Genomic DNA, 14,676 nt, shown 5'->3' with positions numbered 1-14,676 from the left:
GGGTTCAGTCCCTGTTTGGGGAACTAAGATTCTGCAAGCCGTGTGGAACAGCCACAAAAAAAAAAAAAGTATTTCCAAGTGTTGGAATGTTGAATATATCCTTTTTTCCACACCCTCTCCTGTACTGTGTTCTGTTATTGTTCCTTTGCTCATCTGTTTGGCAAAAATGTTATATATCATGTTTGTGTGTTTTTATTAGTAAAGTTGAATATCTTTTCATATGTTTGTTGGCCATTTGTATTTCTTTTGTAAATTTATGTCCTTCCATTTTTCTGTTAAAGTAGTATTCTTTATCTGCGTTTAAAAAAATTCATTTTATATATTTCCTTTGCTAAGCACATAATTATGTGCAAATATCCTATACTGTTTTAAATTATTCTATTTTAGGATAGCATTTCTCAAAATATGACTTATAGATCACTTGTAACAGTACTGAGATAATCGTTAGAATACACGTATATCATTCATTTTCCAGAGGCTCAGATTTCTTAGACCTATGGGGTTTCTGTGAATCTGCTGCACATTAAAATTAGGGAACCTCTGATTTGGAGGAAATATAAATTCCTTAATATTTTTGGTGTTCCTATTTTTCTTTTTGTCTCATGGCATTCTACTATTTTTTCTTATTTTATCTTAATAATCATAAACTACAGTCTTAATGTATTAGGTTTTATCCTACCCCAGCCTAACATAATAATTTTACAAAAATGTTTTGATATATGGAAATTTGAATGTCAAAGTACATAAAGGAAAGCACTTTCGTAAGTTTGTGAGAAGCATTGTTTGTAAATGAGGCAAAAGGAATAACTGAGAGAAAAACAAGTAAAATAGGGTAGATGAAAGTGTAAGGGGGTTTCTCATCTAGTTTAAAAAACTCAATATTACTTTGTTTCTTCCTCAAGTTTTGTATGGTAATCTTCTTTGAACCGTAAATTTGGAACCCATACTGCCTGAAAAATAGTCGAAATGAAATTTTTGGAATTCTCATTGTTAGATACATATTCAGTAGGGAGCAATGTTCCCTTAATTTTTTTTAAGTTGCAAGAAGATGAACATGCTGCATAAGCAGCAAACTACAAAAATGGAACTTGTATGGATGTTTTGATACTGTAGCCAAATAAAGCTTTCAGGGCTTATTTGACACATTTAATGATATGCATAATTGTTACTGTGCTGTATGGTAATTAAGCTTAAATATATGTAACTGTGTTTAGTATCACTTTTCCATAGCCAGACATTACATTTCTGGGCCCAGCTTGAAGGAGGAAAAAATATGGCAGGCCAAGAAGCTTTAACAAATATTTCTGATTTAGAGATTTCAGTGTTATAGAGATTAGACGTTTCGGGCAGAGGTTGCTTGTAACTTTGGTGTTCCTAATGCCTAAGGTTGTAGACTTTCCTTTTCCCTTCTCCTACTCAAGACCATATTCTTGGGGGAGAAATTGGGACGATTCAGCCATGGCTTTTCTTTCTCCAGTAGTTTTTTCTGCCCAGTAATTAAAGCTTGGGATGTAGAGGTCCCTCTCGTTGGTAGTGCACAAAGTACAGTTTCTTTCTCTACTTTAGCCAAGCCGGTTCAGGTTCTCAAGGGGGTCTAACCTGTCATGGGTCCTAATATCTATTTGAGTTGTCCTGTTAACCTGGGTCTCTGAGGATTTCTGCACCTGACTTTCTCATGTTTTCCCAGCCGAGGTTGTGTACTTCAAACAGAAATATTTGACATCTGTGAAACGAAAACAAAGTAAAAGCAGACTTAATAACAAAACCAAATGGAAGTCTGATAGTTTTAGAATATCCTTTTTTCCTACCAAACCTGCCTTCCACTCTGCCTACCCCACCAGCCCCAAAAGAGATGCGTAGTTTTGTCCCTAGAAAAAAACGTGAAAGTGAAAGCTGCATCCAGCTCTCTGCACCCCCATGGAGCCTGTCTGGCTCCTCTGTCCCTGGAATTCTCCAGGCAAGAATACTGGAGTGGGTTGCCATTTCCTCCTCCAGGGAATCTTCCCAACCCAGGGATGGAACCCATGTTTCCAGCATTGCAGGCGGATTCTTTACCGTCTGAGCTACCAGGGAAGCCCCCAGGAAAGGCAGTGTCAAATCAGACTCTGAAACTTGGTAGAAACTCTTAACTGGAAATCATTCATATCCCACGCTGTAACTTTCTAGGGTTGACTCTTCTCTGCAGCCTGACTGTGTGTAATGAAGCATTTGTTGGTCAAACGTTTTCTCTATCTGTGTACTAAATTTTTGTACTATCTAAAAGGATGAAGCATTGTTGGGAAAACGTCCTGATACTAGTTTTAGAATCTTCTATTTGCCAGTTCAGTATTGGTTGATAGAAGTAAGTCTTTGTATCTGCTGTAATTCAGCAGTAAAACTACCTAAAGTTTGATGTTGCTTTACCTTTTATAGGGTACATTATTTTATAGTTCACTCATATACCATCTTTGATAGGGAGGTGCAATTTTTAGAAAGGAAAATTCTGAGCTCAGAGAAGTTAAGTGATTCACATAGTTGGGAAGAGGCTTGAATCCATATCTTTTGATTTCTTTATATTTTACACCTTTCACAGATACCATCTGCTGAATCATTTAATGATTAAAACATATATAATAAAATTTAAATAACTTGGTATTAAGTGTGGCAGATATTTAAATAAAATTTAGGACAACAGCTTGCAAGTTTTTCAAAATGAATTAATTATGTCTTGTGGCAAATGAAAAGCTACCATTATAGATGGGAAACTAAACTCTATGTTATATAAACAACTGAGGGAGGAAATAGTGCCTTTAAATGCTGTTTATGGATTCTCTGGTATATCTGTAGCAAGAATGATAAGGTAGAAAAGCTATAGTATTTTTTTAATGAAATACCCATGTATTTTATCTGTAAGGCAGTATTGTATCTCTCAGCAAAGTTTGTGATTGTTGTTGTTGTTAGCCACACGCCCAGCATTTGGAATTTTGGTTCTCCACCAGGGAGTGCACTGGTGCCCCAGCAGTGGATGTGTGCAGTGTTAATCACTGGACCACCAGAAAGTCCCACAGGCAGTATTTTAAAATTTCTCTTTCTAGTAGCTGATTGTTAGTGTGTAGAAATACAACTGATTTTTGTACACTGATTTTGTATCCTGCAGCTTTACTGAGCTAATCAAAGTTTTAATATCAACCCTATAATATTTTAAGAGGAAATTGCTAATTTCTCCCATTTTTTAAAAAAAATTATTTTTCAGATATTTCAATCAAAGGAAGAAATAGCTCTTCTCCTAAGATGGAATCTGTTGTTTGGGAATGTGGTTGATCAACTTGACACGTTGGCCAAATGGTGCCCGATGTAATAAAATGAAAAGAAGAGGCAAGATGATGTCATTTTCCCATGTTGTGAAACCAAAAACAAATGCCTTTTGTGAGACCAAGCTAACAAACATCTGACGGTGCGAAGAGTATTTCTGTTTGAAGAACTTAACAGTAAGATAGAAGAAGTACTTTCAAGCTGAGACCTGCAGGTGTACAGAGATCTAAAATACATATTGAGTAGGCCTGATCATCTGAATCTCGTTCAATCGAGGAAGCATGGCTATGAGTAGGATCGTCTTCTATCTGTGGCCCTTGACTATGTTTGTGGGCCATATAGGTGGGCACAGTTTGTTTTCTTGTGAGCCCATTACCTTGAGGATGTGCCAAGATTTGCCTTATAACACTACCTTCATGCCCAATCTTCTGAATCACTATGACCAACAGACGGCAGCTTTAGCAATGGAGGTAAGACTTCATCTATTATTTGGCATGTCATAGAAAACTACTCTTGTATTGCCCTTTAAATCAGTCTAATGAATGTCTCTGATAAACAATAGGAAAAACTAATATGCTATTTTTAACTGCATCTGGTACATTAAAAAGTTATGTATTTAGGTTCAGACTCTGATAGATTAAAGATTTCATATTTGGGGAATGTTACTCATCTTAGTTTTCAGATATTATTCTTTTGTGAAGAAATTTGAAACATTGGAACTGGGGAAGTAATTGCCTTTCAGAAGTTTAAATTGTCCAAGTTATGGTTACATCTTTTCTGTTATTTGATAATAAGACTTTAAAGAGCAGACTATAATAATAATATTCATAATTCACTTAGTAAAGATTGAAGGTAACATGATTTTGAAAATGGGTTCTTTGGTTCAGCCTTCAGGCTGATGGGTTTACAGTATTTACATTGTCTTAAATACTTAAGATGGTATCCTGGTCTTACTATCTTCACATCAATTTAAGAACAGTAACTCCCAAGCAGTGATAAAGGTTTTGTTGTGTGATTTATCTGTTCTTGACCTCTTAAGACTTCATGAAAATCTGTAGCCTTACTTGAATTTTTCTAATGATAATTCCTTAGGCACTTTTTAATTATTTTACTTTAGAAGCTATGACAAATTAATGAATATAGTTAGTAATAGGTTTAAATAATTTTGTATGTGTTTTAATAATGGTTTTATTTTTTATTTTTATTTATTTATTTATTTGGCTGTGCCAGGTCTTAGTTGCAGTATGTGGGATCTAGTTCCCCAACCAGGGATTGAACCCAGGCCCCCCTGCATTGGGAGGGCAGAGTCTTAGCCACTGGGCCACCAGGGAAGTCCCTAATAATGGTTTTAGAATTGTGGACAAAGATATGTTTACCAGATAGGAATTAGGAGGCAGTTGGAGAAGGAAATGGCAACCCACTCCAGTATTCTTGCCTGGAGAATCCCATGGACGGAGGAGCCTGGTAGGCTATAGTCCACAGGGTCGCAAAGAGTCGGACACGACTGAATGACTTCAGTTCACTTTCTAAACTGACAGTAAGAGTTAAAAGCTTTGGAGTTGTATAAACTGCAGCAGCAGCTACCACTTTCTATCTGTATTACTTAGGGCAAGTTATTTGAACTTTCTTACCATTGTCACTTGTAAAATAGAGTTAACGTTTTGGAAGGTACAAAATGAAGTGTTTATAAAGTACTTGGTACAGCACTTTTGGAGTAAGTTCTCTTAAAGTGATAGTTTTTACCATTTTCCCATATTCTGATATTAATGTAGCTATATCGTACATAGAATTTACAGGTTTTTTTTTTTAATTTTAGTCTTTAATCCTTTGTTACAGTGCTTTCAGCAAATTGAATACTACGTGTTTTGGAATCTTCATTTTATAGTAAAATTCAAAGGTTTAGTACTTCCAAGTAAACTAACAGAAATCTGGGAAATTTTGTAGAAAGATTATTATTCATAGATTTTGAAACGTAGAGGACAACTTGTAGAGTCCAAATACTTGGAAATATTGTAGAGGTTGAATAAAATATTTCTGCTCTCCCACTGACTATACAAAGTCTAATTGGTAAGGAGACATTTGGTATAGACTGTTAAATTGGGTATATGAAAATGGGTATTGGTTTAATATAGGAATTTGGTTCCAGGCATGGTAGTCCCTGTTGGGTATTAAAACTACCCAGTTCTTTCACCAAAAAAATGAAGAAGTAGGAATATCTTTGGTTCTGATATTATTTTAAGTCAGTATAACTCCTTTGGAAAGCAAATAGAGTTGTAAGAAATAAGTCATAAAGGTTTATGTACTGATTTTGGTTTAACTTTTGCCTCTTCCATGTAGCAGCTTTCAGACTTTGAAATTAAGTCACCTAACATCTCTGTGATCTGGAGAAGGAAATGGCACCCCACTCCAGTACTCTTGCCTGGAAAATCCCATGGACGGAGGAGCCCGGTAGGCTACAGTCCATGGGGTCAGTCGGACATGACTGAGCGACTTCACTTAAGCATCTCTGTGAAAATCATTTGTGAAAAGGCACTAATAACAAAAACACTTTGAATGGCTATTAGGATTAAATGAGATATTTAAATGGCTAGTACAATGCATGATGCAGACTAGATGATCCACAAGTGATAATGCTGTTCCAAATTTCATTTGTAAGTGACCCTAGAGAAAGTACTAGAAAGACGATGTATTTGTTTCACATGAACTTGCATCTCTCGTTGTGGGCTCCTGGGGCTTTCATAATGGTGCCATGGTGAGCTGCCTCTGTCCTCTCTTCAGACACACCCATATAGGCTAGACATTTTGCTGGCAGTGAGACTGCATCTTTTTGAATTTCACTCATTCTAGGGAGAGCACCTAGATGAGTAAGAGAAAGCTCTAGTGATATGAAGTGATGCTGGGGATAGTTGGCTTGGTTGTCATACCAGGACAGTGATGTCACTGACAAAGTCTCCTGACAGTCTGAGAGTGTGAAGTTTCTGTAATAGCAAAGGATATGGAAATACAGCAATCAACACAGCACTCTTGCAGATAGCACACTTGCACACTTGCAAATAGAAGTAAGGATTCTTAGATCCTTACAAGGACTTGTCTGCTGATGACACCCTCCTGTCTCTGATCCAGGAACTTTGTATCAGCTTGCCAGCTTTTAGCGGGAGCAGATAATTGGAACAGGTAACCCTAGCACATTTCATGCAAAGATGGGCTTGATAAAGGACAGAAATGGTATGGACCTAACAGAAGCAGATTAAGAAGAGATGGCAAGAATACACAGAAGAACTGTACAAAAAAGATCTTCATGACCCAGATAATCACGATGGTGTGATCACTCACCTAGAGCCAGACATCCTGGAATGTGAAGTCAAGTGGGCCTTAGAAAGCATCCCTACGAACAAAGCTAGTGGAGGTGATGGAATTCCAGTGGAGCTATTTCAAATCCCGAAAGATGCTGCTGTGAAAGTGCTGCACTCAATATGCCAACAAATTTGGAAAACTCAACAGTGGCCACAGGACTGGAAAAGGTCAGTTTTCATTCCAATTCCAAAGAAAGGCAATGCCAAAGAATGCTCAAACTGCCTCACAATTGCACTCATCTCACACGCTAGTAAAGTAATGCTCAAAATTCTCCAAGTCAGGTTTCAGCAATACGTGAACCGTGAACTTCCAGATATTCAAGCTGGTTTTAGAAAAGGCAGAGGAACCAGAGATCAAATTGCCAACATCCACTGGATCATGGAAAAAGCAAGAGAGTTCCAGAAAAACATCTATTGCTGCTTTATTGACTATGCCAAAGCCTTTGACTATGTGGATCACAGTAAACTGGAAAATTCTGAGAGAGATGGGAATATCAGAGCACCTGACCTGCCTCTTGAGAAACCTATACGCAGGTCAGGAAGCAACGGTTAGAACTGGACATGGAACAACAGACTGGTTCCAAATAGGAAAAGGAGTACGTCAAGGCTGTATATTGTCACCCTGCTTATTTAACTTATATGCAGTGTACATCATGAGAAACGCTGGACTGGAAGACGCACAAGCTGGAATCAAGATTGCCGGGAGAAATATCAATAATAATAACCTCAGATGTGCAGATGACACCACCCTTATGGCAGAAAGTGAAGAGGAACTCAAAAGCCTCTTGATGAAAGTGAAAGTGGAGAGTGAAAAAGTTGGGTTAAAGCTCAACATTCAGAAAACAAAGATCATGGCATCCAGTCCTATCACTTCATGGGAAGTAGATGGGGAAACAGTGGAAACAGTGTCAGACTTTATTTTTGGGGGCTCCAGAATCACTGCAGATGGTGACTGCAGCCATGAAATTAAAAGACGCTTACTCCTTGGAAGGAAAGTTATGACCAACCTAGATAGCATATTCAAAAGCAGAGACATTACTTTGCCGACTAAGGTCCATCTAGTCAAGGCTATGGTTTTTCCAGTGGGCATGTATGGATGTGAGAGTTGGACTGTGAAGAAAACTGAGTGCCGAAGAATTGATGCTTTTGAACTGTGGTGTTGGAGAAGACTCTTGAGAGTCCCTTGGACTGCAAGGAGATCCAACCAGTCCATTCTGAAGGAGATCAGCCCTGGGTGTTCATTGGAAGGAGTGATGCTGAGGATGAAGCTCCAGTACTTTGGCCACCTCATGCAAAGAGTTGACTCATTGTAAAAGACCCTGATGGTGGGAGGGATTGAGGGCAGGAGGAGAAGGGGACGACCGAGGATGAGATGGCTGGATGGCATCACGGACTCGATGGACATGAGTCTGAGTGAACTCCGGGAGTTGGTGATGGACAGGGAGGCCTGGCGTGCTGCGATTCATGGGGTCGCAAAGAGTCGGACATGACTGAGCAACTGAAATGAACTGAACCTTCGCACATTCTTGAGTGTTCTTTGTGGGACTGGATGAGTTGAAAGACATTTCCTAAGTATGGTATGTTTCAGCAGACCCAGGGTTCAAGCCTGCCTTGGGTTTATTCCTGTACTGATGTTTGGTGAAATCAAAATGAGTGCTTCGAATGAAATAATATATGATATTGAGCCAAAGATGCCAGGAGAGAAATTGCAGAATTTAGGTTATTTCTAATTTGCTTATTATTGTTCACAGTCAACAAGTTGGGTGTTCTTTCATTGTATATAGAGAATTCCTCCTCAATACTTCCATTGAAATTGAAACATGTTCAAATAAATAGGGTGAATGTCTATTTATTAAATTGGAAAAAAGATGTTTGTTAGTATGTTAGTATGTTTATTTCTCTTACTTTACAAAAGATGCGTTTATATACAAACACACACATTAAATTTTTCTTAAGTTCTTAACTTGATGTCTGTCTTTCCCCCAAGTATTGTGGCTTTTGATAGAAAAAAGATTGCTCATTCCTGAGTTTCCCACACCATTTTGAGCTGTCTGAATTGCCAAGTAAATTTTTAGGAGCTATCCAACATGGACAACAAATTGTCAGTAACTATTTTTAGAAACCTGTGTTACCAGGTATTTATGACTTCCTTGGTAACGAAAGAGATCTGAGCATTTTTTTTTATATTGAATAATTAAGCCCCATTGAATAGAATGGGTACAGTTTATTGGAAGAAGCACTAAAACAGGAATAGAAGGCTTGTATTCTGCCACTACCTAGTCTTGTGACTCGCTTGTGTTGGTTTCTTCTAGGAAGTATTTTCCCTGTCCCTTTTACAAAGTTTTTGTTAAGATCAAATGGTACAATTTATGTGTATTTTAAAGAACTTTAAAAAGTTAAAATGCTCTTCAAATACAGAGCATCATTCTTTGCTGCCTGTCAGTCTGTTTAATTTTAGTTAGATTGTGGAATGAGCAGTCTTTAATTTCTTTGGGAGGTTGATTGCTTTTTTTTTTTAAACTAAACCTGTGTAGGATAATCAGAGGAAAAAGCTCCCAGAATGGTTCCTACTTGCCTCCATTTCCTGTTTTCTTTTGTAATTCTCATTAAAGATTTTGTTACAGCATGAGAAACTGGCAGGTGCATAGATCCTAGTGGAAACAGAAATCTTCAAAGCCTAAACATTTTTTGTATCCTTTATGGCTCATTAAGAACAAAGCATGTTTGAACTAGTTTCCCAGTTATCCAAGCTCAAATTTTAGCCTTTTCTCCCCACAGCTTTTTATTATGGAAGATTTCAATTATGTGGACATATATGGAACACCATATACCCATCATCCAGCTGCAAAAATTATCAACTCATACTAGTCTTGTTTCATTTATGACTGTACTCCCAGCTGGGTTACTTTCAAGCAAATGCCACACACTATAATTTCATCCATAAATATTTCCATATATATCTTTATAACGTAAGGACTCTTTCAAAATATGTAAACATATCACTTCCTCAGTAATTTCAAATATATACTCAAATATATGTTCAAATATATTTTCAAATATATGTTTCATATTAATGTTCAAGTTACCCCTGTGCTGTTCTCAGTCTCTCAGTCGTGTCCAACTCTTTGCAACTCCATTGGCTGTACCCACCAGGCTCTTCTGTCCATGGGATTCTCCAGGCAGGAACACTAGAGTGGATTGCTATGCCCTCCTCCAGGGGATCTTCCCAACTCAGGGATTGAACCCAGGTCTCTCAAATTGTAGGCAGATTCTTTACCATCTGAACCACCAGGGAAGCCCAAATTACGCTTAGAGTTTCAGTTTTTTAATAGTTGGCTTTTCAAATCAGGGTTCGTGCATTACATTCAATTGATATGTCTCTTAGTTTAGTTTCTCCTTCCGTTTTCCTTCTTCCTTTTTTCTTGTAATGCACTTGCCCTACAGATTTTCTCAAATTTTATTTTGCTGTTTGCATCCCTGTGGTGTTACTGACCGTGGTCCTCTGTTTTTGTTTTGCAAGAATACTTCCAAGGCACTGTAACATCCGCTTGTTACTCTGTGTAATGTTAGCAGCCATCAGTCATTCCCTAGGTCAAGAATTTCATGAGGGGTTTGTAAAATGGTAATATTCTGTCATTCTTCATTTCTCAGCTAGAATACTTTATAAACAGAAACTTCCTCATTTTGATTACTGGACTGTTGAGTTACTCTTATGTTCAGTTTATATAAAAAAGACAGTAAATACGCAACTGTTCTCCTTTGTTAGTTTTTAGGATAATAAATTGATTCACAAAAATCTTTCAAAAGTAACTAATGAGATCTTTTCTCCTTTTAAGTTTCGTTGTTCTCCTTTCAAGTATCATTATGAACGCATGGATTTTTACCGTATTTTATGTGTTTCAGTCCATTGCAGTTATGACTTTGTTGTGGCTCAGTCTGTTCTGCCTTGGGTAGTGAGCACCTCTTCAAGATAGCTCCTAAGTGTTTTTGATACTACCCTAGTGATTTCTGATAGCTTCCCTGCTTTCTGGTGTGATCCAACCTCATTTCATAAAATTCTGCCTCAGTACTTGAATTATCACTTTCTTTAGGGAGTGCTGGTTCCTTTTATTTGTAAAGAATTTTCCCAGGTTTTCACAGACTGCTATCTGGGTGCTATGCTTATTGATACTAGGTTAGTAATTTATAGGTCTCTTCAAAGATGGAGCTAGGAAATGCTTTTTTTAAAAAAGGAAGTTCAGCATGAGTTTATACTGATAACTTATAATTAAATAATATTGGAGAGTTTTTATTTAATATTTTTGAATTTTTGTTTCTTCTCATACTGAAACCTTATGATATATAGACATTACATAATTTCCGAATATCAGTATTACTACTAGCAGTATCATTACTGAAAGCGCTGCAAGATTTCTTTGTATTTCTTATGTCCTTAGGATGTATTTCACCAAGGATATCCAGTCAGATTACTGTGTTTTAGAGTTAAGTACTCCTCTATTTGGTTTAACTCAATACACAGTTTAGGTTTGTTTTTCATTTTGATTTTGAGGAACGACTTAAAATTTTTTTTGTTTAAATTTATTTTATAATCATGTTTAGAAACTTGATATATATGACAAGGTACATTCAGAGGAGTCTAGTTTCTGGACTGTGTGCTTAGTCGCTCATTCGTGTCTGACTCTTTGAGACCCAATGGACTGTAGCCTTTTAGGCTCCTCTGTCCACGGGGATTCTCCAGGCAAGAGTGCTGGAGTGGGTAGTCATGCCCTCCTTCAGGGCATCTTTGCAACCCAGGGATCGAACTCAGGTCTTCCGAATTTCAGGCAAATTCTTTACCATCTGAACCACCAGGGAAGCCCATGAATACTGGAGCCTTTCCTTTCTCCAGGGGATCTTCCGGACCCAGGAATCGAACTGGAGTCTTCTGCATTGCAGGTGGATTCTTTACCAGCTGAATCCTAACCTTATTCTTTTCTTCCCTTGAGGGTAGTTGTTTTTTAAAGCTTTTTGTTTATCTTTCCATTAAAAATTATAGTAATTATAGAAAATGTCTGCATAATATCTGTCTATAGCTATGGATTCTTTCACGCCCTTTTGATATAGTGTCATACTGTTTGTTTTCTCTACCTTGTTTTTATACTTAACAGTATATCCTGGCTATTTCATAGTATCACTTATAGATAATATTCCTCAGAATTTTTTTTTAATTGTGGCAAAATATACATGTTGCACTAATGGTAAAGAAACTGCCTGCCAATACAAGAGATATGGGTTTGATCCTAGGGCCAGGGAGATCCCCTGGAGGAGCACATGGCTTCCCAATCAAGTATTCTTGCCTGGAGAATCCAATGGACAGAGGAGTGTGACAGGCTACAATCCATAGTGTTGCAAAGAGTTGGACATGAGTGAAGTGACTTAGCATGCATGTATGCAAAATATATATAACATAAAATTTACCATTTGAACCTTTTCTTGTTTGTTTTTTGGCATACCATGCAGCTTGTGGGATCTTAATTCCTCAACCAGGGATTGAACCCAGTCCCGGCAGTGAAAGTTTGGAGTCCTAACCATGAGACCACCAAGGAATTCCCCCATTCCAATCATTTTTAAGGGTGCAGTTCAGTGGCATTAAGTACAGTCACCTTGGTATGTCATTACCACTGTCCTTCTTCAGCACTTTTTCAGCTTCTGAAACTGAAACACTATACCTATTAAACAATAATACCCTGTTCTCCCCTCCCTCAACCACCATTCTACTTATTTTCTTTCTCTCTGAATTTGACTACTCCAGTACCTCATTTAAATGAAATCATAAAATATTTATCCTTTTGTGTTTGGCTTATTTCACTTAGCACAATGTTTTCAAGATTCATCCACGTTGTAACAAATGTCAGAATTTCATTCCTTTTGGACTTCCCTGGTGGCTCAGACGGTAAAGCATCTGTCTACAATGTGAGAGACCTGGGTTTGATCCCTGGGTTGGGAAGATTCCCTGGAGAAGGAAATGGCAACCCACTCCAGTACTCTTGCCTCGAAAATCCCATGGACGGAGGAGCTTGGTGCAACCTGTTATCCATGGGGTCGCAAAGAGTTGGACACGACTGAGTAACTTCACTTCGCTTGATTGAATAATATTTCACTGTATATTTATGCCCAACATTTAGTTTAATCATTCATTCATCAGACACTTGAGTTCCTTCCACTTTTTGGCTATTATGAATACAGCTGCTATGAAGACAGATATATAAATATTTGTTCCAGTCTTTGCTTTAAATTTTTTTTGGGTATTCCCAGAAGTGAAATTTTAGGATAGCATGATAATTCTGTTTAATTTTTTGAGGAACCGCCAAACTGTTTTGTGTAGCAGCTGCTCTGTTTTACATTTTTGCTAGTGCTGCACAAGGGCTCCAGTATCTATATCCTCACCAACACTAGTTATTTTCTGGGTTTTTGTTTTGGAATAATAGCCATTGTAATGGGTGCGAACTTGGCCTCATTTTTTAGTTCAGGTCCTACCGAAGGACATTTGTTTTTGAAAGCAGAACTTGCTGTTAAGGTCCTTATTAGTCTTTGTAGGGCCAGCAGCTAATATAGTACCTAACACATAATAACTGCTAAATAAATGTTTGAGTGAGTTAATGAACTTTATAAACTGTGAATTCCGGAAGAGGTGATGGTAGTCATGGTGGTGGTTACAGAGCTGGACCTAAGCACATGATCTCCTGGAGTTGTAAATAGTTGTGGGTTTGTTGGGGATAGTAATGGTCGTCCTGACAGGAGTACCAAAGATACCTGAACACTAGTGTTTTACTTTGCTCTTTTTTTTTGGGAGAGGGGGATGGTCAAAGTGACTTGAAGCTTTCAGCATTATGTGTTTACACTTATAAGTGGTATAATAAAGTAAAGGAATAAAACAAACCAGCTTTCTTATCTCTAGACCTCTCATTCTCTGTCTAAATAATCTCATCTCCATCTTTGCCTGTCAAATTCTAATGGTTGTACGTGATACAGCCCGCCAGGCTTCTCTGTCCATGGGATTTCCCAGGCAAGAATACTGGAGTGGATTTGCCGTTTCTTCTCCAGGGAATCTTCCCCAACCCTGGGATTGAATCAGTGTCTCCTGCTTGGCAGGCGGATTCTTTACTACTGAGCCACCAGGGAAGCCAAACTTGATACATTAATTAATAGGACCAAAATAGGAATAGATAATATATGTGGTATCATCCTGTTTTTGTTGAAGAAAAGAAGTATATTCATGTTCATGTAGAGTAAGTGAGTGATCTGGAAAGATTTTTGTCAAGACCGACAGTGATGCACAATTTATTTGTGTTTTCTATGTTTTTCATTTAATGTTTGTGTTTTCTGATTTTTCTGTAAGAAACACATTGTGTTTTTAAAAAGTAAGATTAGTACAGAAACTTTATTTTTAAAAATCCCAGCTGTCCTTTTTCGTCTAGCTCCCAGTTGCAGTGTCTAACACTTAGTATTTATTAAATATGTTTTTATTTGAATGACTGAAACTTAAGGAAGAACTTGGTAAATGCCATAAATAGGCATAAAGTGCTGAGAGGATTCAAAGAGAAAAGGATCATGTGTAGAAAGGACCAGTTGCAGATGATGTTTGAATTGACCTTGAAAGGCAGGGTTTTGTTTTGTTTTTTTAAGAGGATACTATAATTTAATACCCCTTTCTACCAGTGATTAACATTTTGTGGATAAGCATTTGAGGAAATGAAATTTCTTTGATTGTATTTATTCTTTAAATTCATGGCTTATATTTTTAGGATACATGCATTATCCAGCAGACTGACTTACTATCTTCTCTTTAGGTTAGTATTAATAATGTGGTTTCCCCTAAGCAAACAACAGCCTGGTGAAGTAGATTGAAGAGCCTATCGTGTGATAGGGAAACCAGCCAGGAATTAGGAAACTTCTCAATTGAAAAATGTGAAAAATACACAAGTAGTGGAGAATTGATTGCATTTAGTTATTTCTGACTTTAGGAAAAAATAAGCTTTTAAAATTTTAATTG

The 14,676-nt window shown here is 37.4% G+C and overlaps 1 protein-coding gene across 2 annotated transcripts in view; it reads left to right on the top strand.

The window, feature by feature from the left end:
- The first annotated feature begins 3,572 nt into the window (after nucleotides 1-3,572).
- FZD3 (frizzled class receptor 3) overlaps nucleotides 3,573-14,676 on the top strand; it is an 83,291-nt gene continuing 72,187 nt past the window's right edge. For both annotated transcript variants that reach the window (XM_068974205.1, XM_068974204.1), the window contains exon 1: nucleotides 3,573-3,761. In XM_068974205.1, the coding sequence (XP_068830306.1) occupies nucleotides 3,573-3,761 (189 nt within the window). The remainder of the gene's footprint in view (nucleotides 3,762-14,676) is intronic.

This window comes from Capricornis sumatraensis, chromosome 6 (assembly GCF_032405125.1).
Source record: "Capricornis sumatraensis isolate serow.1 chromosome 6, serow.2, whole genome shotgun sequence".
In the NCBI taxonomy this organism is placed as follows: Eukaryota; Metazoa; Chordata; class Mammalia; order Artiodactyla; family Bovidae; genus Capricornis; species Capricornis sumatraensis.
This window is presented reverse-complemented; position numbering and strand designations above follow the sequence as displayed.